General features: G+C 32.6%; 2 protein-coding genes across 3 annotated transcripts; one reads left to right on the top strand and one right to left on the bottom strand.

The window, feature by feature from the left end:
- Positions 1 to 3,186: 3,186 nt before the first annotated feature.
- Positions 3,187 to 9,377, top strand: LOC100800707 (inactive poly [ADP-ribose] polymerase RCD1). 2 transcript variants are annotated; one of them, XM_014766525.3, is made up of 9 exons: positions 3,217 to 3,515; positions 3,880 to 3,937; positions 5,671 to 5,739; positions 5,816 to 6,938; positions 7,354 to 7,595; positions 7,948 to 8,048; positions 8,563 to 8,706; positions 8,792 to 8,887; positions 9,063 to 9,377. In XM_014766525.3, exons 4-9 carry the CDS (start codon positions 5,818 to 5,820, stop codon positions 9,108 to 9,110), a joined length of 1,752 nt encoding a protein of 583 aa, XP_014622011.1. In that variant the 5' UTR covers positions 3,217 to 3,515; positions 3,880 to 3,937; positions 5,671 to 5,739; positions 5,816 to 5,817; the 3' UTR covers positions 9,111 to 9,377. The 2 variants fall into 2 exon arrangements, with proteins under 2 accessions (XP_003516978.1, XP_014622011.1); XM_003516930.5 differs by having other exon boundaries at positions 3,187 to 3,515; positions 5,671 to 6,938.
- Positions 9,378 to 10,930: 1,553 nt separating this feature from the next.
- LOC100816906 (probable inactive shikimate kinase like 2, chloroplastic) lies at positions 10,931 to 14,912 on the bottom strand. The gene is made up of 8 exons (XM_003517622.5): positions 14,633 to 14,912; positions 13,880 to 14,070; positions 13,604 to 13,798; positions 13,265 to 13,326; positions 12,463 to 12,529; positions 12,256 to 12,374; positions 11,606 to 11,782; positions 10,931 to 11,216 (listed from the first exon to the last, which is right to left on the bottom strand). The coding sequence occupies exons 1-8, from the start codon at positions 14,816 to 14,818 to the stop codon at positions 11,104 to 11,106; spliced, it is 1,110 nt and encodes a 369-aa protein (XP_003517670.1). The 5' UTR covers positions 14,819 to 14,912; the 3' UTR covers positions 10,931 to 11,103.
- Between the last annotated feature and the right edge of the window lie 9,734 nt (positions 14,913 to 24,646).

The following is a 24,646-nucleotide window of genomic DNA, read 5'->3' as shown; positions in this document are numbered from 1 at the left end:
TTTAAAAAAGTATCATGTATATATAATTAATTACACATCAAAAATAATTTTTTATTGTGTATTTTGATTGAAATACGTAATAATTTTTTTACGTCGTGTTATTTAAAAAACAATAAAAAATATATTTTCATGATGTATCTCAACAAAATATACAATAAAGCAAGTTTCCATTATGTTATGAAGTGTCAAAGGTCCAAAATATTTTACAAAAACACATTTATGAAAAAGTGAGAGGTTTTAATAGTGAATTGGGGTCTCAATATCATACCTTACATCGTTAATAAAGAAGATAACTTGTAGAAGTTCGTCCACGTTTGGGTCATAACTCATAACCCATAGGTATTCATGGTTAAAAGCTTAGAAATAAATTAAAGTAAATAATAATAATAATATGAGACTAAAAAATTATAAAGTTTTATTTGAAGAAAATGACAAAAAAGACATGTTTTGAATTTGGAAACTAAAAAAATGTAAATTTTTATTTGAAAGACTAAAAAGACAAATCTCTGAATTAAAGGAAAAAACATAATTCATCCAAAACTTTTTTTATATAGTTTTAATAAGAAACTATATTAAGGATGGTCACTTTTTGAGTATTGATTGGAATGTTGGGGATTCTTATGTTTGGAAGGGTAGTATTGTTGCTCGGGATGAAATCGTGCAGGGGCTACGCTTTAGGATAGACCAGGGTGAGAACTCTATTTGGTTCAATAATTGGTCTCATTCGAGATTTATTTGTAACCAAGTACCTTTCATTCATTTCACTGAAACTGATCTTTGCTTGAAATATCTCATTCAACATGACTTGTAGAGTACTGCTCGTATTTCTACCATTTTGCCTTTGAATTTCAATGATCTTCTCAATAAGGTGGATCCTTTCACCCACCCAAGTTTGACTGATAAATGGGTTTAGGCCCCTTCTTCTTATACTGCGAATTTGGCCTATAAATGGCTTGCTTCCAATGATTATACTCTCCATGCCAAACAGCTAGCTCCCTTTAAGTGGCTTTGGAAGCTGAAAATCTTGGACACCTAGCTGCTTAAGCTTCGTACCCCCACTGTTCCAACCAGTCTGAGGATGTGCTTCATTGCCTTGGGGACTGCCCTCATGCTAGGGAAGTGTGGATCAGTTTGGGACTTCTATCCCAACCAAATTTCCATGGTGATAATCCTAAAAGATGGATTAAAACCCACCTGTGTAGCAGCCATGTTTTCCTTTTTACAGTAGCCATCTGGTGGTGGGTCTGGAAATGGAGAAACAATAGAATGTTTGATGAAGATCATTGGTCTATTCAACAGCTTTTGAGGATCGTTTTTCATCTTCTTGAGGATCTGACTAGTACTGTTAAAGAGCAGGACTTTCTAGCCTTTATGAGACATGGGCGACCAGCTCGGCTGCTTTTAGTATCTCCTCACAAATCAACACAAATTTTCAACTTGTTTTATTCTCATCTCATAATTGTTTCAAATCAAACATATTTAATTATGAAATTCTTAAGTGATCAACTACCAAAAGATAGATGCCTCTTATTGGTGTGGTGTGTGACTCAAAAATCACCAAAACCACAAATGTGAAGGTTTGTATTAGTTGATGTGATAATTGAATTCAATTGTTTTAACTGAATTAGTAATTTGGCGTTAAAGGAAAATCTTTTTCTCCCAGAGGTAGCAACTTGTGTATATATATTCTTAATCATGTAAATAAGTGAAAGGGTTTTTCATAGAGAGAAAGAGAATTCAAAAGGTAATAGAGAGCTAGAAGATTGAGAGAAGTTTTGTCATAAAGAAACGGAGAGAGATCAAAACTAACTTCTGGTTATATTGAACTTATAATCTTCATGATAAATGTGATGATGATGAGTTGCACTTTTCCGTGAATGTAGGCACATTACTGAACCACGTAAAATCTTGTTGTAGTTATTGACTTTGTTCTTTGGTGTGTTTGTTCGAACCAACAATTGATATATATAATACTAATTAATTCCTTTAAGTTATCCTCAATTATACAGTCTCATCCTTTACGGTTTTTGAATCTTTTTCATTTCGGTGTGATTCGTCTAACATATTACACCATGTGTCTATAAATTGAATGTAAACGATAGCTACCTCCATGAGTCATCTGCTATCAGTGCTGGTGGAGTTATTAAGGATCACCATGGTACTTGACTCATTGGCTTTTATGCGGTGGATGGCACTAGTAACATTATGAAGTCTGAAATCATGACTTATTAATCGTTTAATTTTGGCTTGGGACAAGGTTTATAGGTAGTTGTGTGTGAAATGGATAATGACCCCATTGTCCAAATCTTTAGCACGTCCGAACCATCATTTTCATGCAACTCTTATTCTTAGAGGTTTCATATGTTAAATAGGGTCTGGTATGTTTTTGTCCATTATGTCCCTAAAGAAGCCAACTCTATAGCTCATGCTCTTGCTACATGAGACTCCCGTCAAAGCCTTCGGCTTAGAATTTTAGATTCCACCTTTTTGTCTGTTGCAACTCTTGCATAAGGACGTCCTTAGTTAGGCCTTTGTTCTTTCTATTTACTCAGTATAAAAAAATAATAATTTAAAAAAAAACACATTATCTACTTTCTTTTCAACACATTTTTTTATCAAAGAAATTTAACGTAATTAATTAAATAAAACAGTGAGTGTTATAAACTCATTGCTTTTTTAACATTATATTTCTAAGCTCTTATGGTTAATGAAATTCACCTGAATTCTAATGAATATTTGAGTTTCATTTTCCTATAAGTAGGTATTACTATTAAATTTTTTTTGCTACAATCTTATTATTAAATTAGTAAAATTCATATAAATTTCATCTAATAAGAAAAAAAATGCTCGGAAAAGAAAAAAACAATTGAATATATATTAACAACACTTATCTGTCTTATCTTTTGATAAATAATTACTCCATAAAAATACATTTATTTAGTCAAACTGCTCATCATCAAAGAAAACACATGTATCTCTTTAAAAAGAAGGGAAAAAATTATACTATTATATTTATAATAAAAAAAAAAGAAAAAAGAGTCCAGAAGGAAGAGAAGATATGGACGGGATGGGAAAATTGAGAAGCAAGAAATCAGAAAAAGAAAAAAAAACGTGACAGCACACACGGTAAGTCAGCGCGCAACCACGGTCCAATAAGACGGAGCCTGTGACAAAAAGTAATAGGTGACTGCGGGTGAGCATATCAAATCCCTAGTGTGAATCTTGCGTGTGTTTACTTGGAAAAGGAGTAGCGAGAAATTGCAGGCAGAATCTAGGGGTAACGCCTCCATTATCAGTCCTTTTTCAGGCGTGGTTTTTACCTAACCCTACAATTCGCCGATCCTTCCAGTTGGGGTTTTTCGCTTTCAGCGAAGAGCGGTGTATATAGAAACCCTATTCCCCCTATGCACCAGGGGAATTGAATATAGAAATAAGAAAAAGGCAAAAAAAAAAGAGGTTGAAAAAGTTGTATGTTAAATAGGTAATTCTGTTGTTTTTCGTGTTTCTGGACTCAGGTAATTTCTAAAGCTTATCTCGATTTTTCCATGTGCTTTTCGTTTCAGAATTTTAACATCTGCCAGTGTTTAGGACTTTCCTCTTTTTGTGTCCGTTTGACTTTGCGATTTGGGGCTTAGATTTAGTAGATCGGGATTGGGTTTGCTTGTTTTTGCTGTTTGGAACGATTTTCTGTTTATTTGTATTTTTTTTAAGCTGACTTTGCTTTTAGAAGTGATATTGATAGAGTTTTATTTATCTATTTTTTTTGGAGTGGGGAGTGTTTTATTTGTTGATTTTTGATACGGTGTCTTTGGTTGTGGTTATAATTATGCAGTGTTTTTTTTTTTAAAGAATTTTTATTCAGTTAAATTCTGTCATCAGGAGCTGAGCTGTTTCCAGGGAAAAGCATGTACAGTATGAACTCTAAATGCAGTGCTGGGTATGCATAAATTTATTTATATTCGTGCCTTTGATCAATTTCATGGTATTTCTGAAGTTTGTTTGATTTGTGAATTTCTTGATGTTTATCTGTTTATAATTGGTAAAAGAAAAAAGTTTATCCGTATCAACCTGTTACCTAGGTTAATGTGTGAGATTGCTCAATTTATACTGTGGATGATAAAGAAATTGCCCGTTGCATACTGCTTTCTTAATTTTCCACTCGGTGGCACTTCATTTTTCCTAAACTTCATCAATAAAACTACATATAGTGGCTGGAATGGGGACTGAGTGGGAATACCCGACCCCGAACAGGGACAAAGATAGGTATAAAATTATAGCCCAATCGGGGATCGGGGACGGGTATAATGTTGGGGAGCGGGACGGGGGATATCATAATCGTCCCTGCCCTGCCCCGTTGTCATGCCATCTCCTGCATAACTTTTGCTACGAGTGTGCAGTATAAATGAACTAAAGCTTCTGTGGCAATTGTAAGCAAGACAGCTCAGTTGTTAGGTGTTTATTTCAAAGGCCTTTCAGTGAGAATAGGTAGAGTTGAAGCCAGGGATTTGGTTAGTTAGACTGCTGATGCTATAGAAAACATGTTCAGTCATTTTTATGAGTTTATTTGGACTGTGTTGTTGAGAATTTTAAATAATAAAACTGGGATCCTCTTGGAATTGTTATTATTGCTTTTTATTCCTCAATTATCTATTTATGGTTTGTTGTACATTCAATATATTAGGGTTAATATTAGTTTTCTTGTTGTTCTAATTGGATTTTGTGATTTAGTTAAAAGCATGCATGGTTTATTGGTTTATGAACCACTTTTCTGGAGAAACTGCTGAGTTGCAAACTTGCAATTACAAAGAATTCATTTTTGGGTCTATTCATATTTCAGTTCCTATTTGACATCATTAGACTATTGAGATGTAAACTTCAACTGGGATTGGAATTACTATGTTAAAAATCTATTAATTTGAATTGCCTATCTACATTTTGGGTAGAACTAACTCTAATAAGATAAACGACTTTCTGCAGATATGTAAATTTCTAGAACAGTCAATATTTATGTCATCTGTTCCATTCTGTTCTGTTGAGTTTAGAATGTCTTCTATGTATTACCTTAAGTAGTCACATGACTAGCATGTGACCTTTTAATAGGTCTAGACCTCAATGCTATTTATGCTTTGGTAAAGATTTGGCTGATCTTTGTATGTATGTAAACCAAATATAAATAGTTTTGGGGTTTTGTATTAATCAATCTTTTTGAGCTATATTATAACGTTTTATACATCTTTCAAACTTGCATTTTCCTTGGGGTTTTGCAATTTTTGGTCTCCTAAAGATCCATTGACATCAACATTAAAAATACTGGAGAAATATTTGATTTAAAATTGGATAAATTTAGCTTAGAATGAATTAGCATTATCTTGTAATTGAATTTGTTGATATTTAAAAACTTTTGAGTTTAATTAATATACTGTGTTTTGGATGTTGACCACTCTTGTAGTATATTTTATAAGTTCAATGCTCCATTTTTCTTAATCTTGTTGGAGATGGTACTTTTGCAGCATGTCACTTTTGCAACTGTTTCAGAATTCAGATTACTTATTTTGTTATGCAGGGAATGCTTTTATTGATTAATCCCTTATTCTTTATTTGTTAACTTTATAATTATGTGTCCATTATCCTATGTATTCATTCAATATTCTCAAAAGTTTTAATATCCAGGGATTGCCAAATATTCTGGATGTTATGGTCTTCACCATTGCCACCACAGTTTCTTTGAAACTGCTCAAGGTCTAGGCTTCTATTTAACTTCTGCACCTGAGCTTTTATATTTAAGAGTGCTTATAGATATTGGGCTAGTTGATAGAAATGGAAGCAAAAATCGCAAAGGCATTGGATAGGGTTGCACTCAATCTGAAGCGCAAGCGAGCGACCCGATATGCTGCACATTTAAGTGGAGCTTCGCAACCAATGTTAGGGCATTGGTCATCTCTTACGTCACAAACAAGCAGGGCTGTCAAACGCATGAGATTGGGTGGATATAGAAACAGGCTGACAAATGCTGGTCCTCATATTGGACGGTCCTTAGCTAGGCGTTTTTTGAATTATAAAAAGAGTGGGAGACTGGAGCGTTTGATGTTCTATGAGAATGGGGAATGGTTGGACTTTCCAAAGGATGTTGTTGACTTGGTTAAGAAGGATCTTGAAGTCAAGAAGGCAGCTGTGGAGATAGAATCAAATGGGTATCATCTTTTGTTTGATTTTTTACATCTGCATAAGGTGGACCTTAAAACTGGCTTGCAACAACCTATAGCTTTGATTGATGAGGCAGGGTGCTGTTTTTTCCCCGAAATCTATGCTGCTTCTGATGAAAAACCTTATAATTTGAGCAAACAGGAATGTGGAAGAAGTCCGGACTCATATGCATCTAACGAAATAAAATTACATTTAGAAGTTGAAATAAATGGTGTGGATCAATCCAGGTTGAGTGAGTGCAGTGGGGAGTCCAATGCTCTAGTTAAGGGTATTCAAATTGATACTAAACAAAACTGCTGTCAATATGATGTAGAAGTTGAAGATAGCATTAACAAAAAGGACTGTGGAAATGTTGGTGAAGACATTCAGCAACATCAAGACATAGGTTTAGATGCTTATACTGAATCAGTATATGGAATATTGGATCTGAATTCTGTACAAAAGATGTTTCTTAAGGGAATGAGTAGTTTTGGCAGTACTGATTCTGACATAGTTGAGATTTACCAATGCTCAGGTGCGTCAATGCAAGCACGATGGGAGCTGTTCCAGAAGCAAGCTGAACTTACCAAAAAGAATCATGGGGAAGCTAACATTCGGTATGCTTGGCTTGCTTCTTCTAAAGGAGAACTATCTACAATGATGAACTATGGACTAAGTCATTATGGATTATCTGGATCAAAGTGCACATATGGCATTGGTGTTCATCTTGCTGCTGTTACTTGCCCTGACGCCAGGTTAGTTTTGATAAAAGACTAATATATTGTGTTTATGTGGTAGGATTTTCTTCTTTAAAAATTTGACCATTTTCCTATCCAATATTACTGTAGTTCTGATTTTAGCCGTTTGTTTTATCCTTGTCCTGTACTTGTGTCATTTTTAAGTTTTAACTGCTGTAATACTCTCTAATAAGTTTATGCTGCATAACTTTTACTTAGAGGGTGGAATGATGAGCATCTTTTCTTGTTATTCTTAATTGTTTTCTACTTATTATTTCTGTGATTGTTTTTTTTGTCTTTTTACTACAAAGTACAGTTTTTTTTTGCTGTTTTAACTTGTGTTCTAATATTATTTTTAAAAAAAATTTATTATGTTACTTTAGATTTTTCTGTTCGAATGCTTAGAGAAGGATTAATTTTGCCATATGTACAGTGTGCGTTATTGTGATGTTGACGAAAACGGGGTTCGACACTTGGCCCTTTGTCGCGTAATAATGGGGAACATGGAGATTCTCCAGCCTGGCACTGGTCAGTTTCATCCCAGTAGTTGTGAATATGATAATGGGGTAGATTCCATTGAATGTCCACGATACTATGTGGTGTGGAATATGAACATGAACACCCACATCTATCCGGAATTCGTTGTTAGCTTCAAAGTCTCATCTGATGCTGAAGGTGATATATTTTTCTTTTTTTCCTGTTTTACTATTCTTGTGTGTTTTCCTGGCAAAAATAAGTTGTACATCTTAATGTCGTGTAATTACTTTTCAATGGGTTGAGCAAAAGACAAACTAATTTATATCCATGGTTCTTTCTTTCCATTGTGATGGAAAAGTTTTATAAGATGTTAGTATTAGGAAACAGTGTTTCATCCACAGATTGTTGATATCTCCTTGAGGGTCTATCTTACATTCATTAGATTAATCATTTCACTCTGGTTCATTGAAACAGCCAGTGGTTTCTGCTGCTTAGCTGTATAAATATGATTCTTTCTTTCTGATCATTTATTCAAGATGCATTTTTACAGGTCATTTTTGTGGAAGTGAGGGTAAGAATGTTTCTGGGGTTAATTCAGCCTGTCAGGGTCCTCATGGCTTGTTACATTCAGAATCTTCTACAGTAGATAATGTAAGTTATTTGATATTTGAGTTTTGCATCTCATGGTTCCCCAGGTTTTTAATGCTAATAACTATTTTTTAACTGTGGTTTTTTACCTTATATTTCCAAAATCTTGTTTTAATTTTTCTCTTGATATGGTAAAAACTGACTGGTTGATCTATTCTGAAAGAACAAAAGCAGTTGGCATCATTTGATATTCCTTATAGAGTAATTGAATGTTTCTTGAGGCTTTGGTCATATAAGGTAGTCTAAGAGTTATAAGGTGGTGATTAAGGGCCGGAAGATTGTTGTTTTCACTGCTGTGAATTTTAGTTCCCGCATACACTATTTTCGGGCTCAGGTCTGTTCTATGGCTGCAAGAAAAATGCTAAGTTTAGTGTTTTTAAAGGAAAAACATACCACTTTTAGGGTTTTATCATACTTTTGAAAACTGTTATGGTGTTAAATCCTGTATTGTTTAGCTTTATTTCTTATATATAGAGCATTACCCATATAATTTTGGATTGTGGGCTAACCTCCTCAGGGAAAAGCTCCTAGTATGGTTGCTAGCACCCCAAAAGTTCCAAAATCCCCTTGGATGCCTTTTCCTTTGCTTCTTGATGCTATCAGAAATCAGGTTCCTCCCAAGGGTATGGATGTAATCAAAATATATTATGAACAATTCAGGGTATGTACAATAGCTCCACTCTATGCTTTCCGGCCTTGATTGATGAAATACCACTAATATTTCATGCTGTTCTGTTCTTATTCAGTCAAAGCATATATCGCGGGATGATTTTGTGAAGATGCTGAGGTTAATAGTTGGAGATGGTCTGTTGAGAACTACAATAACAAATCTTCAGTTCAAGGTATGGATCTTTTTTAAAATTAATTTGGCTTTGAAATCTTGTGATTGGTCTTCAACTGTGGTTATACCTCCAAAGAAATCACTTGTTAAGTATATTAGGTTAGGCTACGTGGAAATGTTGTGCTTGTTTTTGCTATGTGGGTGTACCTCAAAACTGTTTAACTGGCTGCTTGCAGATACCTTCCGGTGGTGAATTGAAAGGCTCAATCAAGAAGGAAGTCTGAGGCTGTATTTCTGTGAGGTGGAGATCTTTCTCCTTGGAGTCAATTAATGTCAACTTTTTGCTGGATAAATCAAAATGAAGTTGTGATATTGTTATCTCTTAGGCAAACTATCTTTTTCATTTCCTTTTGCCATCTTTATTTGGACTTGAGACATACATGCAACTAGAACTATATTAGAGTTTAGTTTGAACTGTTCGTGATCAGGTGACCTGTCAATCAATCCTCTTGTTTATGTTGGATTTTATAGTAAAAACCTGAATTTGGATATTCCTTTTTTTTCCACTCTAATTTTCAAAATGAAATCACTTTGTATTGTGGATTTGGTGTATTGAACTTCTTGTGGTGGTAATGGTGTTTTGAAGCATAGGGAAATTTTACTCCAATCTTGTAGAAAATTTAAGAAATCTAGTAGGTGTACTCACAAAACCAATGTTGGAAAATGACTACCAAAAGTTTCTTCTTGGATTTCCCCGTGTTTGTAAAATAAGTTAAAGAAACTTGATCTTGATCTCTTTTTAGGCCTGGGCATCTATTATGATTGGCGGGGATGTGGACTGTGGTCTCGAAATAAGCATTCATTTTGGATTTTAACAAGACGAAAATAATGATTTTTATGTGGATAAAATGAAACTTACCTTTATTTTATAAAGATAATGATCATCAGATTTGCTAGAGTAGCGATAACAAGCATTGGTTTTAGATTTTGGCAGGACGAAAAAATACAAAGATGGAAATCAAAATTTACTAATTTTTATTAATTAATCTTTTTTTAGAAAAACTTAATTAATCATCTTTAGTAAAAAAATGCTACATCTTGCTTGAGAAAATCAAACTCAGTTCGAATATTAGATCTTGCTTGAGAAGATCAAAACCAGTTAGTAACGACTTGTTAGTTTTTATTAATTAATCTAATATTGTTTTTTCAAATTTAGTCTCTAATTTTTTAAATTCTTACAATAAAAACCTTTTAAATTCTTATTTTTCTTAAAATTTTCATAAATTGAATTATCTAAATAATTTTAAATCCTTTTTTTATTTAAGTTACAAATTATATTTTACTTAAAGACAGATTGAATTGAAACCCTAAATTTACATTCTACAAAGTTCTTTAGAATTTATCAATTTGTGTCTTTTGAATTTTTCAAATAATTTCCTATCATTCCATCTAAATCCCCCCAATTATAACAAAATGACGACTTTACATAGAACAAAACAATTTGGAAGACTTGATTATAACAACTTTAACAATTAGGAATGGCAAATTCAAGTAAAATTTATTAAAAGCCTAAAATTGGACATTTTAGTGAAGTGACCAAAATTACAATTTACTTAAAAGAAAAATGTGATTCTTTTACCTTCACTTTGATTCTATTAGACTTTTGCATTAGACGAGATGATAGACCAGAAAATCAATCATACATACATTTGGGTTGCATTTGTTAGAGATGTTAACCAATTGCCTTAGAGCATGGTTAAAGAACTAAAAATTAGAAACTTTCTATTAAAATGCATAAAATTAAGCTGCTTGTGACTTTTTTATGTTCTTTTATAATTTTCATAATAAATACATTTTTTTAGTTATTTAACCAATATTTTAAGGATACTGGTCCGTAAAATCCCATTTAAAGGAGTGAGATGTTGAATTTTGTCATCATTACATATTGAACGGCTAATCACATTTTATATCAGCCGCAAACTCCTTGTCTCTTCCAACAAGACAGAAAATCTGTCTACCCTTCAGCCAATCATCATTTGGCTACTTTTCCCGCCATTCCTTTAATCGAAACAGTCCACAGCAGTTCAAAAGGTTGTATGACCAGTTTTGTGACCAACAAGTCCTTAATTATGTTACAGCATCCATCACTTAGTTGTCAAACTACGGAGCTTTTGGTTTTGCTGAGTAGAATAACATCAATGAAGCTGTCTCTTATATTACATTTGTGGTAGAAAAACTTGTATAAACAAATTACATGTTACTCACTAATTTCAAGCATCATAACTGTGTACCAAGAGTTGTGTTACCTTCACTTGATGGATCCCAACCAGGGGGTTTGATGTTTGGCCAATCACCCCGACATCCCAATCTTATGTAGAGGCTTTTTTTACCTGAAAGATGATAGAGATGAAGTCAATCATGGGCTAATAAAAAATGTTCAAGTTTCCCATTTTCAATCTAAAATCCCCTCCTTTCCACTTGTAAAAAGCCCCCTTAGTCATTTCACCTCCATTTTTGTTCCTTCCCTCTAAAGGAAGGATACTCATTGACCTGATGCACTCCTCATCTTAAACCTTCCTATTTCAGTCTTTCCATTTTATCCCCATGAAATAACATCCTAATCTCGTTGAAAAGCAGTTGTCCGGGGTAGCAGTCCACGAATCAGAAATATTGAAGTGACCTTCTACTCTAAAAATTTTGATCACTGAAATGAAACAACTAATGAATGGATTTAATCAACCTGAGAGCATTGAACCCACTATACAAGTAGGAAAAGTACCTGGAAGTTTCTTGTCTGACTGGATTAACTGTTTTAGGGCACTTAAACATGCTTGTGCCACACTTTTGGCATAAGCAGGATCCCAGCCCTGTAGCTTAACAACTACATCTGCATTTGTGTATGAAATTATGCCATCTTTGACGTTTTTATGGGTCTCCAGCCTTGCAGAATCTTCATCTGTATTTCAAGCTTTCCAAATCATTTAAACTGAAAACAAAATGCAGAAGCAACCATGCAAGGACATATGTATGTTGGGTAAGTGTGGGGAAGAAAAAGAAGGGGGAGGGAGGATCAATAAGTTTCCTTCCCTTTGTATAATAAAAATCCTCCAAAGTTCTCCAAATTGGTGGATTAAGATGTTTATAAAAATTAGTAAGGGAAGTTACATATTGTAATCTCCCACTTACCTTCCTCATTATAAAAAATTCCCAAACAAGGTGAGATTTATTTGAAACTTCTCCTTCCCCCAGTTCCCCTCCTAAATTCCCCACCCATAGTAGTAAAAGTTTCTGAATGACTTAAGTCAAGGCTCAGGTAACTCTAAATCTTTTTTAATTCCAAGTCAAGAATAAATTTGAAGGTTCAAAGCAAGGTTGGAATGAAGACAAATATCCTGTAAAAGGCAACCCAGATTGATTAACAGAAATTACCTAGTGCTTCAGTCTTTGACAACCAGACAGTAAATCCTGCATAAAGATGTTGCCATTTACCAGCTCTTCCAGCAGCACTGTGTTGCCCTCCTAATGTTGCAACTACAGCCCTAGCATGACTGGCAAACCACTCAGATGCAGCAGATAATATCTGTTAGTTCCCCATAACAAAATGATTCAGAAAATGAAATGAAACCATTGACTTACCTACTTATGCTTTCAAGTACAGCACTTTCTGCTTCTGCTACTGAGTCAGAGCCTTCAGCGAGCAGCCCTGGAATTCATTACACTTGTTAATACACTGCAAAATATAACATTTAGGTCACTCCAAATACTCTGATGCATGCATTTGTTGCATTCATCTCCACTGATATTAAAATAATATGCACCACAATCGTAGTATCTTTCAGGGAGGGGAGAGGGTTTGACTAAAGAAAACTGTCAGTTGACAACAAAACATAAATTGCAGCAAGAATAATGGAGGGAAAAGGGAGAAAGACAGTGTGCAAGGATATGGTGAATTTATATATGAAATGTGATAGAAGACAACTGAAGCTTCAAACAAATGCAGCATTTTCAATCACAAAATTATGGGGAAAAAAGACATTATTTTCTCCCTTTGTAACAGATGTGTCAATGAAAGTAACAAAATGGCTACAAACTGGCACTATCAGATCTCAGCAGCTTCCATACGATGCTGACTGTTCATATGCTAAGAAGAAGAATTGGCATATTCCTTTAGTTTCAACTTTCAGTTTCGCCCATTGAAGTGAGGTGTACCTAAAATTAATGGAATCTTATTTTGCAAGACACCAATGGAGGCAATCCTAAGATTGATCCTAGAGCTCCATTAGTAGTATTTAAGATGTTAATGCCAATGACGATACATAGTATTAGAATATTAGTATACAGAAACTGTCTCAATTACATACTTGTCAGAAACCTGCAACACAGACGAAAAAAAGAAAAGCTTTGTTAATGAAAAGCAAGGAAAAGCAATCACACTCACATGAATCCACAGTCTGCTTAGTATATAATTCCAGTAACTCTTTCGTGCTCAGTGGAGTGTACCTGAGAAGGATACCAAGCACTAAATTTTATAAGCCATGATGAAAGTTACAAACCAATCATCTAACATTAAAGTGCATCATCCCTTGATATTATAATGTCTCTGTAAAATGTGATTTAAGTTTGTACAATTTTGAATACATCTAGAGCTGGACATGCAGCAGGAAAAGATCTTTCTCAAAAGTGGTAACTAATATATGCGAAACTGGAAACAAGATTCATATGTTATTGGGCAGAAGATTCATATTGATAATTAAAATCACAAATGGACTCAAGATACCCAAGACCAGTTGCTAGCTCTTGAGCCACTTTTTGATTGATTTCGGTTGAATCACCAACAAGATAGATGGATGTCCCTTGTAAAAGTTGTGGAGATCCTGCAGTAAGTGATTCCCAGGACTCCATGATGTCAGGCCATTTCAAATCTGGGTCCTGTTTCTTGAAGTTCACAACAAGTTGATCATCATCTATATACCTGTCCAAATCAGACAAATCACTAAGAAGCCAAAGACTAGAGCCAAATTTTTTCCAAGTACTTTCAAGTGCAGAAACCAACCATATTGTTTCGGAGGATTTAACCCTATCAAAAAGAGGATTAGTTTCTATGAGTGTGATGGGAGATCCTGGCCGCAACACTCTGATAGCTAAAGAGGTATCATTTGTATCAACCAATATATCTCTGGAGCTTCGGACATCCAAACCTCCTATGTTTAATCTTAACTCCACCTCCGAAGAACCATCAGAAAACTGCATGTCGAATTTGATAACTAGCTAGTATCAGATATAAAAAGAAGTGTATTTCCACACAAGAAAAAAAAGTGTCCACTCGGACAATTAATCATCATTAAACATTTCAACAACCTTAGACACTATAAGGGCCTGTTCGGGTAAGTTTCTCTAGAAGCACTTCTAGGGGAAGAAAAAAATGAAATGAACTTCTCAATAAGCTAAAATGAGTTCTCCATATGGAGAACTCATTTTAGCTTATTGAGAAGTTCATTTCATTTTTCTTCTCTTAAAGAGGCCCTTAACCATTTGTGAAGTATATTCAAGCATTAGCGCCAAAAGTAAAGACTGATAATTGTATACAATCATATTCATTTTATTCTTTAACTACTTGTAAGGCAAAGCTAACAACCATTAGACATTTCAATAACTTCATGACACTATTAACAACTCGTGAGACATATTTATCCATCATTAGGTCCTAGTCAACTAATTACCCATTTTCTTAAAATTTCAATTTAATTATTTAGATATTTTGGTTTTGTTTGTGTTGGAAGAAAGAGAAGGAAGGTATTGATGTTACCTCGTAGGTGGTGGTGGACACGGGGGCGGTGGAGGAACACTTGCAGGGACGGAGACGAAGATAGTGTTTTTGAGGAAGAGAGAATGAACGCAGTGACAACACATTTGGTTTTAAAACTGAGAAGTTGAGGTTTCTGGTTGTGGGGTTTGTGGAGAGATAACAGAGACGAGCAGGAACAGTTGCCATTTCAGATAACAATATGATACTATGATGCCTTCGTTTTTGCTTATGTGGTTCCTTGGACTTGGGCTGCTCCGAGTAACCCAATTTCTTGCTTCTTTCTTCATTTGGACACTTCACATATCTAAAACATTTTATTTCATTATTTATATTTCTTTATCTCTAAACCTTTATTTGGATCGTATACTATATAATAGATAAATTAATGGTTTACCAAAATTTTGCTCATCAAGATTGTCTTCTAAATCAATTCATAAGAGGAAAAGGTGACTAAAATTTAATTAAATACATTGATTTTTCTCATGTTTTTGAAAACAGGAGCATAAGTCTTGCTGAGTACGTGTTAACAATTTGACTCAAGAATATAAAAATATTCTACAGTTTATTTAATGTTTTTAATGGGCTAGTTTATTCAATATTATTAATTATGATAAATTTATTTTCTGGTTCAGATTTGGAATTGATTATTTCAGATAAGAAATATACCTCCTAAACCATTATATTAACTGAGTTTCCAATATTTTTATTTGATTTTTCAAATCCATTTCCCCTAATCTTTTTTCATTATATCGTTTTCTTTTGATTGTCATGCCCAAAATATTCTTTTTACTTTGTTTTAGTGATAATCATCTACTTTTTTTTTTCTGGGATACTATAATCATGATAATCATGATATCTTGTGTGCATGTTTGGATTTAAATTTGCAAACTTAAAGTTTAAATTAAACTTAAGTTAGCAAAAAGAACTCAAATCTTTCTTTTGTAAAACTGAATTTTAAGACAAAATTTTCATTGCAAACACACTTTTGGAGGTAACTAAACATGATACAAAAATGAGTTTATTCTCCAAAACTACTTCAACTTATAACCATACATGCTTTTAATTGTAACATTCCTGGCATTTGTTTTTTTGCCAAAACATATACATGCCTTTTTCTTTGGGCCCAAACACGTGCCTTTTTGCAGGGGTTTCCTTGTTTCACACGAGCCCTATATGAATAGGTAATTGTTGTTTCCACTTTTCCTCTTTACTAATACACTCCCCTTTTCTTTTTATTTTTCCAAATTGCCATTGTAAATGCACACTTCTCCTTCATCACTTTCTCCGTCACGCTCTTTTGAAAAGCACACTCCCTTTATCTGCAAATTTACCAATTACACCATACTCCCAATTTTGCCTTGTGTGCCTAGAACCCTACCAAGCATCTCAACATTTACAAGAGTTATGTTGAAGAAAATCTCAATCCTGTGAAGCTTCAATAGTCAATCTTGTTCTAAATTGATTTCACGAAACCCTAAATGTCAAATCAATCAAAGAAATTCCCATGTCTCCTCCTTCAATGTTTCTTTGTATGCTTGGCACTTGGAACCAATACCATGTTTGGTGTAGTTGTAATAATAGGTTTAATAATTATAAATTTTTGGTCAGATATGTAGGATACTTGTGCATATTGTGTGAGATTTTGGAGGATTAGGCCAACACGTTTCAATATCACATTATCAAGGGCAAGCGGAAAAATTCATGTGTGCCAATTTAATACACTTACATTTCATTTGGTTTTTGAGAATTCTTAGGAATATCCGAATAGGAACGTCTGGTTGGGGGGTGGGGGGAGGGGGGAGTGAATTAACATTGTCAAAAAAATAAATATTTTGATTACAGAGGGGGGTGCAACACTTGTAAAGAGCATTGTTGGCTTTTATGCTATGTGTCTCATTGTAATGTTGGGTGGCATGGGTAAGGCATACCTTTTCCTGAAGAATGTGAGGGAGGAGTGTATATTTACAAGGGTATTTTAAGGAAATAAAAAGAAAAGGGAAGTGTATTAATAAAGAGGGGAAGTGGAAATAGTAATTGCCTATAAATATCTACAAGAGGTTGGGCTGTGATTGTTGGGCTCAATGGATTTCTCTGTCTAGACCACAATTTTGTGTTGGAGGTTGAGATTCCATTTTATGAATCGCATTATTATTGTAAGCAATGTGACTGCATAAGGGAAGTTTATAAAAATTATAAATACAAAGATAGTTTGTAAATTTGAACACAAGTACAGGAATCTATTATATAAAATAAATTAAAGGTGATAAAAAATAATTTTATAGTTATTCTCCCCTTTGAATTTTTTGCTTGACACTTGTTGTCACCTTACTTTTGTTGATTTAGTCTTTGAATTGTTTACTCCATGCTTGTTATGTCAGTCCAATTATTTTTTAAATTTTATTTCGAAATAATGTCACATTATAATAGATTACCACAATTGGAATTTGGAAAGCCCTTAACCAACAAAATTGAGAAGACCTATCTGATTAACACATGTAATATATACAGTATATATTTGCAGACAAGCCAACACATTATCTTCAGTAGAGATATTTCCCATTATGCATGTAGGTAATGAATGGGTCAATTATAAATTGTATGTGTTTTAAATAAATGGTTGTCGCGTACACATACGTCTGTTTTTAATTAATGGCACATTACATTATTGACACACTGGACCCATTCTACGTCTACGGTGTCACTGCAATGCTGACCAAAATTTATTAAGTTTTTGGCATGCGAGTCAACCATACTGAATTATATTAGTCACATAATAGACAACAAACAGAGACTGCAAAAAAATTGATGGATCCAAAGGAGATGTTATAAGATGGGAAAAAAATTAAATACGCATAACCATGTACATTAAAAAACAAAAGCCAGCAAGTCACCGTAGGCGTGACACATAACAATAAGAAGATTAAGAAAATATTGTACTGTGTAAAAGTTAATAAAAGATATTGATAAAATGGATCATTTTTATTTTTTTTTTGTCTTTTCAATTTTGAATGGTCCACACTCCACAAAGCCACTGGCATGCATGTCTGAATTCCTTTTGAAATCTTGCTCTCATGAACTTAGGGTTCTCTTCTCTTTAGTCAGTCTGTTACTTAAGAACAATAATAATATAAGAAGAAGAATAAGTGGTCCACATGCATGATGTAGGTGTATATATATATAAAAAAAATTATAAAGAGAGGAAAAGTGGATTGCTATATATTACATGGCAAAGCATTGTTGTGATTGTTGTCGCACAACAGAGATAAAATGTTTCAGCAAACGTCACATCCTGCTAAGGCCAAAAGCATTAAAAGGAAGTAATTATGAATGAATGATTCACAGTTCAGACTCTTTGGGATAAAGATAAAGTCATACTGACTCTGGCCCCTGACAACTTCCGTCACCACCTACCCCTCAACTTTAACGAATACCACACTCGCCACCATTATCATTCAAAGGTAGCCATTATTAATTCACATTATATTAGTGTTACAGAACATTATAATTAATTCTCTAGTATAAAATTAACATAAAACATTCGTTGTGAGATAGTAGTATATTTGAAACAATACCCTTTTAATGGTATACTCCATATAGATTCAATTATGTCAAATTTTTTATTCAAGAATAGTAAGCCAAAACTCACGAAGTTGTACATTATCAAGAAACTGCGCCGAATCCGAAACAATCCTCAGCAAAACAAAACAAAAAAATAAAATCAGTACATGAATTAAAACATAAATATATCCCAAATTTGAAGTGAACTATTTAAAGTAGAAGTGAGACTGAATTTGAAATGAAATTAATCTTCCAAATGTTCCACTGTTTCAGTGTCTCTGATTTCTAGAGACGTTTTTTGAGCCTAGTGAAGTGATTTAAGGGTTGTTTGAGGAAGATATATGAATAATCAAATTAATGGTAATGAACCTCCGAAGAAAAAATAAAGAACCAAATGGATCGGAACATAAAATGGGCCACAAAATGGCGTAGCAAAGTATATATGATTGCTCTTTTAGTTTGGGTTTTAAAATAAGCTGTCAAAACTTTATGGCTAAACTTGATTTGAGGTCTTTTCTTTTGACAAGAGAATAGCTGAATAATTAAGAAAATCCAATAGCTAAGTAGTCCGGCTCAATTTTTATAGAGACGACTCGGGTTATATTTTCTTTGTCAAAGATAGTTATTTTTCAATATATGGCATGCATCGTATTAGTAGCACATCAAGAGCTAGCTAATTAAACCTTATTTTTATTTGAATGGAGTAATTTTTTTGAATAAAAAAGAAACAAAATGTAACATTTCCATAACTATTAGTTGTGTTTGATTTGACGTCTGGATACCAAATTGAGATTCACTTCTCATGAAAAGTTAGACTTCTTGCTTGTTCAACAAATCATTTTATTTCAAATTTACTCTTCTATTGCTTTTTTGTTGTACGTAAAAAAACTACAAACACAAAAATCAAGTTACATTAAATTTATTACTTTTAAATAAACTAAATTCCATGCATTCTTTCAGCCGTAATATAAACACATAATATCAAGCTTATTCTATTTTTATTAATAAATTTCAACCAAACTCGATCAAAATAAAATTGCTTAGTTTAATTTTTATTTTTATTTGAAGCTAACAAGACCCAACCCATGATCATAGTAAGTCCAAAAAAAAATTAAGGTCCATGAACTAGAAGATGTGTCCCATGTACTTGAAGAGGAAGAAGAAGAAGAAAAAATGAAAAAAAATAAAGTAGCCCGGCTTGAATGCTGGGCAGAAAAAGACTGGACTGGGGTTGAATAGAACGGGAGAGGGGACTACCGAAAGAAAGAATGGTCACCATCGCATTTGAGAGATTCTCTCTCTCTCTTGCCCGCACTGCCCGTAGATGTGAAATAACACAATGCTAAAATGTGGTCACAGGGAGAGAGAGAGAGAGAGAGAGAAGCGTCAATCATAAAGCAATGGATTGCTAAATGATTTTGCCTCGTTCCTTGTGTTGTGAATTCTGTTTCCTACCTTCCATTTCAATAGCCCCTTTTATTACTCACTTTGCTTATTTATTATTATTATTTTTTTATCAAATGTATACGCGATTAAACTTTTCCCACTGGATTTACCTATTTTAAAATAAAATGATATTCTTAGTTACAACTTCTTCAGGTTTAAATTGAAAATCAAATCTCATATTTTAATTAAAAAATTCAAATATTAAATTCCTTGACTCAACGAATAGTTATTTATTATTCATTACTTCATTGTTACTCACCCCACCCCTCTCTTATGCATGCCTTTGACCATGCCCTAGTTATAATAGCTACTACTATGTCTTGTTTTTATTTGTACAAGTTATTATTATTCCACTTCCACTCCTTTTTTCACTCTTTGACATGTCACTTCCGTTGTCACGTGCGAAGGATTTCTTCAAGACATAAATGCATACTCTCTCTCCCTCTAATATTATTTATCCCCTTTGTTCTCTACCTATGACTATGTTGCTATTTGTTATGTTTCCACATTCTCTCTCTCTCTCTCTTGAAACGCAACAACAGAATGATGCCTTTGGCTCCCGCGAGAATTTCGCCTTATTATGCGTCGTCTTGTATTCTAACACGTCGCTAGCCTCAATTTTTGTTAATTTCTCTCTTTTGTCTTTTCTCCCACATCAACTTGCTTCTAGTTGTCGCTCGCATCAACACATGTATCTATACATCGCTGTTCCACTTCCTTATTCTCTTACACTGTCAAAAAACCCTATATATATGCCTAACTCTTTGTAGATCACGATTTTTGAATGAAAAGAAAATTATAATTGAAGTTAATGTGAATTTTAGATTCAATCGTTTAATTTATACAAGTTTATGTATGATTACTTTGTTTAAATTATTATGGTAATTTTTATCTTTTTAATAAATAAAAAAGAAAAATTATTCCAGAAATTTAAAATTTTCACTCTTTGTTAAAGTTCTAAACCATGATTTGCAATCGTTCCCATTTTGCCTTTTAAAAAATTATTTTCAATTTTTCCTGCAATGATTAATAAAACTTTAAATGTTTGTACAAAAAAATCGTAACTGTATAAAAAATTACTTAACCAAAGCTACATACTATACTACAGTAGTTTCGAAGCATTTATTTTCATATATTTTATTCATATCATATAGGATTTTCTCTAATATTATAAGTGGACAGAAAAATCATGTATATTGCTCCAGTTAATATGGTGGGAGCAGGTAAGAACTTGACAGATATTAATTTTAGTGAACAAAAAGAATATGAAGTAATTAATCTTTAAATCTTTTATAAAAATCAAATGTTGTCTCTTTAAGCCAGTTAATTATAGTTAAGAGATATCCATTGTAAATATACAATTTTTGTAATATATTTCGTGTACTTTTTATTCTCTTCTTTTAAGGTTACTTGAGCAGCGTTCTTCTCTTCAAAAAATAAAATAAAATATTATACTCTTAAACCCTCTTTCTTAATTCTAATGAAGGGGATGTGACACAGACGTCCATGCCACTTACTGTTACTCATGTGTTTAATTTGGCCAAATTCAAACTGGTCAGTTCAAACTCAAGCCAACAACAACAACAAAATAATAATAATAATAATAATAATAATAATAATAATAATAATTCATTAAATTAACCAATTGCGTAATTTGGATAATCTACATAGCTATGAAAATACATAACCCAATTCAGTAACGTCTCACATCAAACCGAGATGTTAACTCTGGTCAGGAAGATCATATTTATTTATTTTTAAACAAAAGGGGAAAATGTATTATGAGTTGAAGCTCCATCATATATTCATGTCATTAATTTGGGACCATGGATGAAAAGATCCATGTCATACCATAGTACGTCATATTTAATTCACATATGATACACACCAATTAACCCATATGAGAATGGATATATAGAATTACTCGAATATACCTAAACCTAAAAAATCGCCTTTCCAATTAGCTTCTTTCCATTAATATGCTAAGTCTTTCGCCTTTTCTCATGCACAGCAAGCTAGGACTACAGAGCACGTTCCAAGTGAAATCAACTGCAACTCTATCTGATTCATTCTGCTCAAAAGCAAAAAGATAAATAAAATGAAAAAACTATATAAGAAATGTTCTTTTTATTTATAAATATTGAATTGATTAGTATTTTGGTGGACGATGTCTGACATGAATACTGAACATTAAATTGATTGCATGAAAATTCGATGGCACAAGGTGTCAGCTAGAGATGGGCCCTCACAGAAAATGAATAAAACGACGACGCATGGGTGAAAACAAGGGCTCCAAAACGGGCTTCACCTCAGTGGTCGTTTTCGACGTTCTCCATACGGCATGCAGATCTGACGGCTGACAGAGAAAGGCTTCATTCACGACATTGACGTGACACGTGGGTGCAGATCGTCTACCGAGGATTGAATCATACCCTAATGATGAATAAATTATTTGAACTATCTAGTAGCATGTGAAGTGAATCACTCACTATTCAGTATGCGTGTGTTGTAGTATACACTACACTACACTACACTACCACACCTACACTATGCCTGTCAAAAAACCCAATTCTCTGCATAATTTGTTACTTTTGTCCCCATAATAGTATTTGTAAAAAAATCTCATTGCCATAATTTAAAATAAAATTATTTTTATTAAAAGATAAAAAATTATATTATTATAATTTTTTTTAACATTTCTTATGAGTTTTACAAAATAAATGCTTTTTTTAATTCTTTAACGTATCTTAACGATACTGATTAGTAAAATTCAATATGTTTTAAAAAAAATCTGTTACTAATAACATTAGTATTAATCTTATTTTATATTTTATCATTTTTCGTGTTGAAACAGAACCTATAAGGAGAAACTAGAAATAGTGAGGAAGACTGATACTTAGAGTTTAAGAATACTAACTTTAGAACTTGCAAAAATAATAATACTAAGCTCAAGAGATGAGAATACCTAATGTAGACATATGCATATATTTTAATTACTCATTTGATCCCTATAGTTTTATTATTTGTATCTTTTAGTTTTTATAATTTTAAAGTAATTTTTTTAATCCTTATAATTTACATTTTAATTCTTTGTTAGTCTCTCTAATTTAAAAGTGATTTTTTAAGTTCTTATAATTTGCATTATAATTTTTTTTTAGTCTCTATAGTTTGAAAGTGGTCTTTTTAATCTCTATACTTTATATTTTAATTTTCTTTTAATCTTTATCATCAAAATATGAGTAATATTATCAATTACAATTAATTACAAAAATATTAACAAGTAATTCGTAACTAATTTATCGCAAAATAATTTATAATAAAAAATAATTGATAATTTATAGCTAATTATTTTTATATATTTTTTTGTAGTAAAGACTAAAAGATAATTAAAATATAAATTATAGGAACTAAAAAATCACTTTTAAACTATAAGGACTAAAAAAAATTAAAATATAAAATATAAAAACTACAAAAACCACTTTTAAACTATAGGAACTAAAAGAGAATTAAAATGTAAATTATAAAAACTAAAAAAAACCACTTTCAAACTATAAGAATTAAAAAGTACGAATCGTGAAATTATAAAAATCAAATGAGTAATTTAACCTAAAATTAATGAATTCACAAGCATTCTACAAAGTATTGAGAAGAATATTGAAAGCGTGAGAAAAATTTGAGTGAGTAAGTACTTGAATTATTTCAAAATTTTCAATTAGGCCCCTAATCATTTTTTTAATTGGGTACTTAAATTTTTATTTCTTTTTTAATTAGGTTCCTACAATTAAAAGCACAGACCTATTTAAAAAAGAAATATCATTTCAAGGATTCAATTAAATCCGTAAAAATAGAAGTTAAATACGAAGAATATATTTATTGTGCTTCCATGTTGAATTAATATTTGGCAGATTTAAAAAAGAGAACAATAGCACGAACTAGTAACTACTAAGGTTGACTGTTGAGTAGCTCAAGGCTTTAGAGGGTTGTTTGTTCTCTGGCTCCTTCAGTTATTACTACTGTTATTTTGGCTAGCTCCTCTGCGATCTGCTGTAAAATACGTATTCTCACTATACCTATGCTATTGCTATTGACCGTGTACGGGTTCCTGCTTTCTGTACCTATTTTTTCAAATCTTGTTTATTTATTGATTAATAATGAATGTGTTTTCAGCTTCAGCTTCAAGCTGCGTTTTAACTTTTTATAAATTGATTAATTAATATAAGTGAAGGTACAGATCCAAAGGGGAGGGTCCTAGTACAGAAGTGACGCTGCCAATTGTAACACTTGCATGGCAAGTTTTTCAAAAGTAAAAAAGTAACACTGATGAAAATGAGACAACGTCAAAAAGAGATGAAACAAAATGTTCCCAACTTTTTTTTTTCCTACTTGCTTACTTTTTCTTTCTTTTTTCCCCCCCTTTTCCTTTCGGTTTTAGGATGAAATGTATGTATAATGCTTTTGCACTGTTGTTAGGTTTATTTTTATATATTGATGCGTATGTACCACTTTATGATTAGCTCAATTTGTCAATAATTTTTTGCTCATTATTACTTAGGCCAACCTTTTAATTCCGAATGAAATGGATGTAGACCATATATAGAAACTTGAACATAATGGATAACTCGTTAACAAATTAATTATTAAAGTACTAATGTACCAAAATCAAATGATGAGATAGCTTTGTCGTAAAGAAGTGGGGAAACAAGAAAAGAGCGTATATCTTGATTATGAAAGTGAGTCCATCTCTGTCGATGAACATTTAGAAATTTACTTTCTTTTTAAAGTAAATAAATGTGTCAAATTTCACCTAAAAATTCGTTGAAATTTAATGAATGTCCAATAATAGAGGCCTTAATCATGAGCTGTGGGACTTGCGTGCAGAAATTAAAGTTTGGAATCTCATAATTAAGTTACCAAAATCGATAAGATTTCATATGTTAATTACTGCATCATTGCTACTTCAAATATATATATATATATATATATATATATATATATATATATATATATATA

Source organism: Glycine max, chromosome 1 (genome assembly GCF_000004515.6).
Source record: "Glycine max cultivar Williams 82 chromosome 1, Glycine_max_v4.0, whole genome shotgun sequence".
NCBI classification, from domain to species: domain Eukaryota; kingdom Viridiplantae; phylum Streptophyta; class Magnoliopsida; order Fabales; family Fabaceae; genus Glycine; species Glycine max.
The sequence above is the reverse complement of the archived record's forward strand: the minus strand, read 5'-3'. Positions and strand labels throughout refer to the sequence as shown.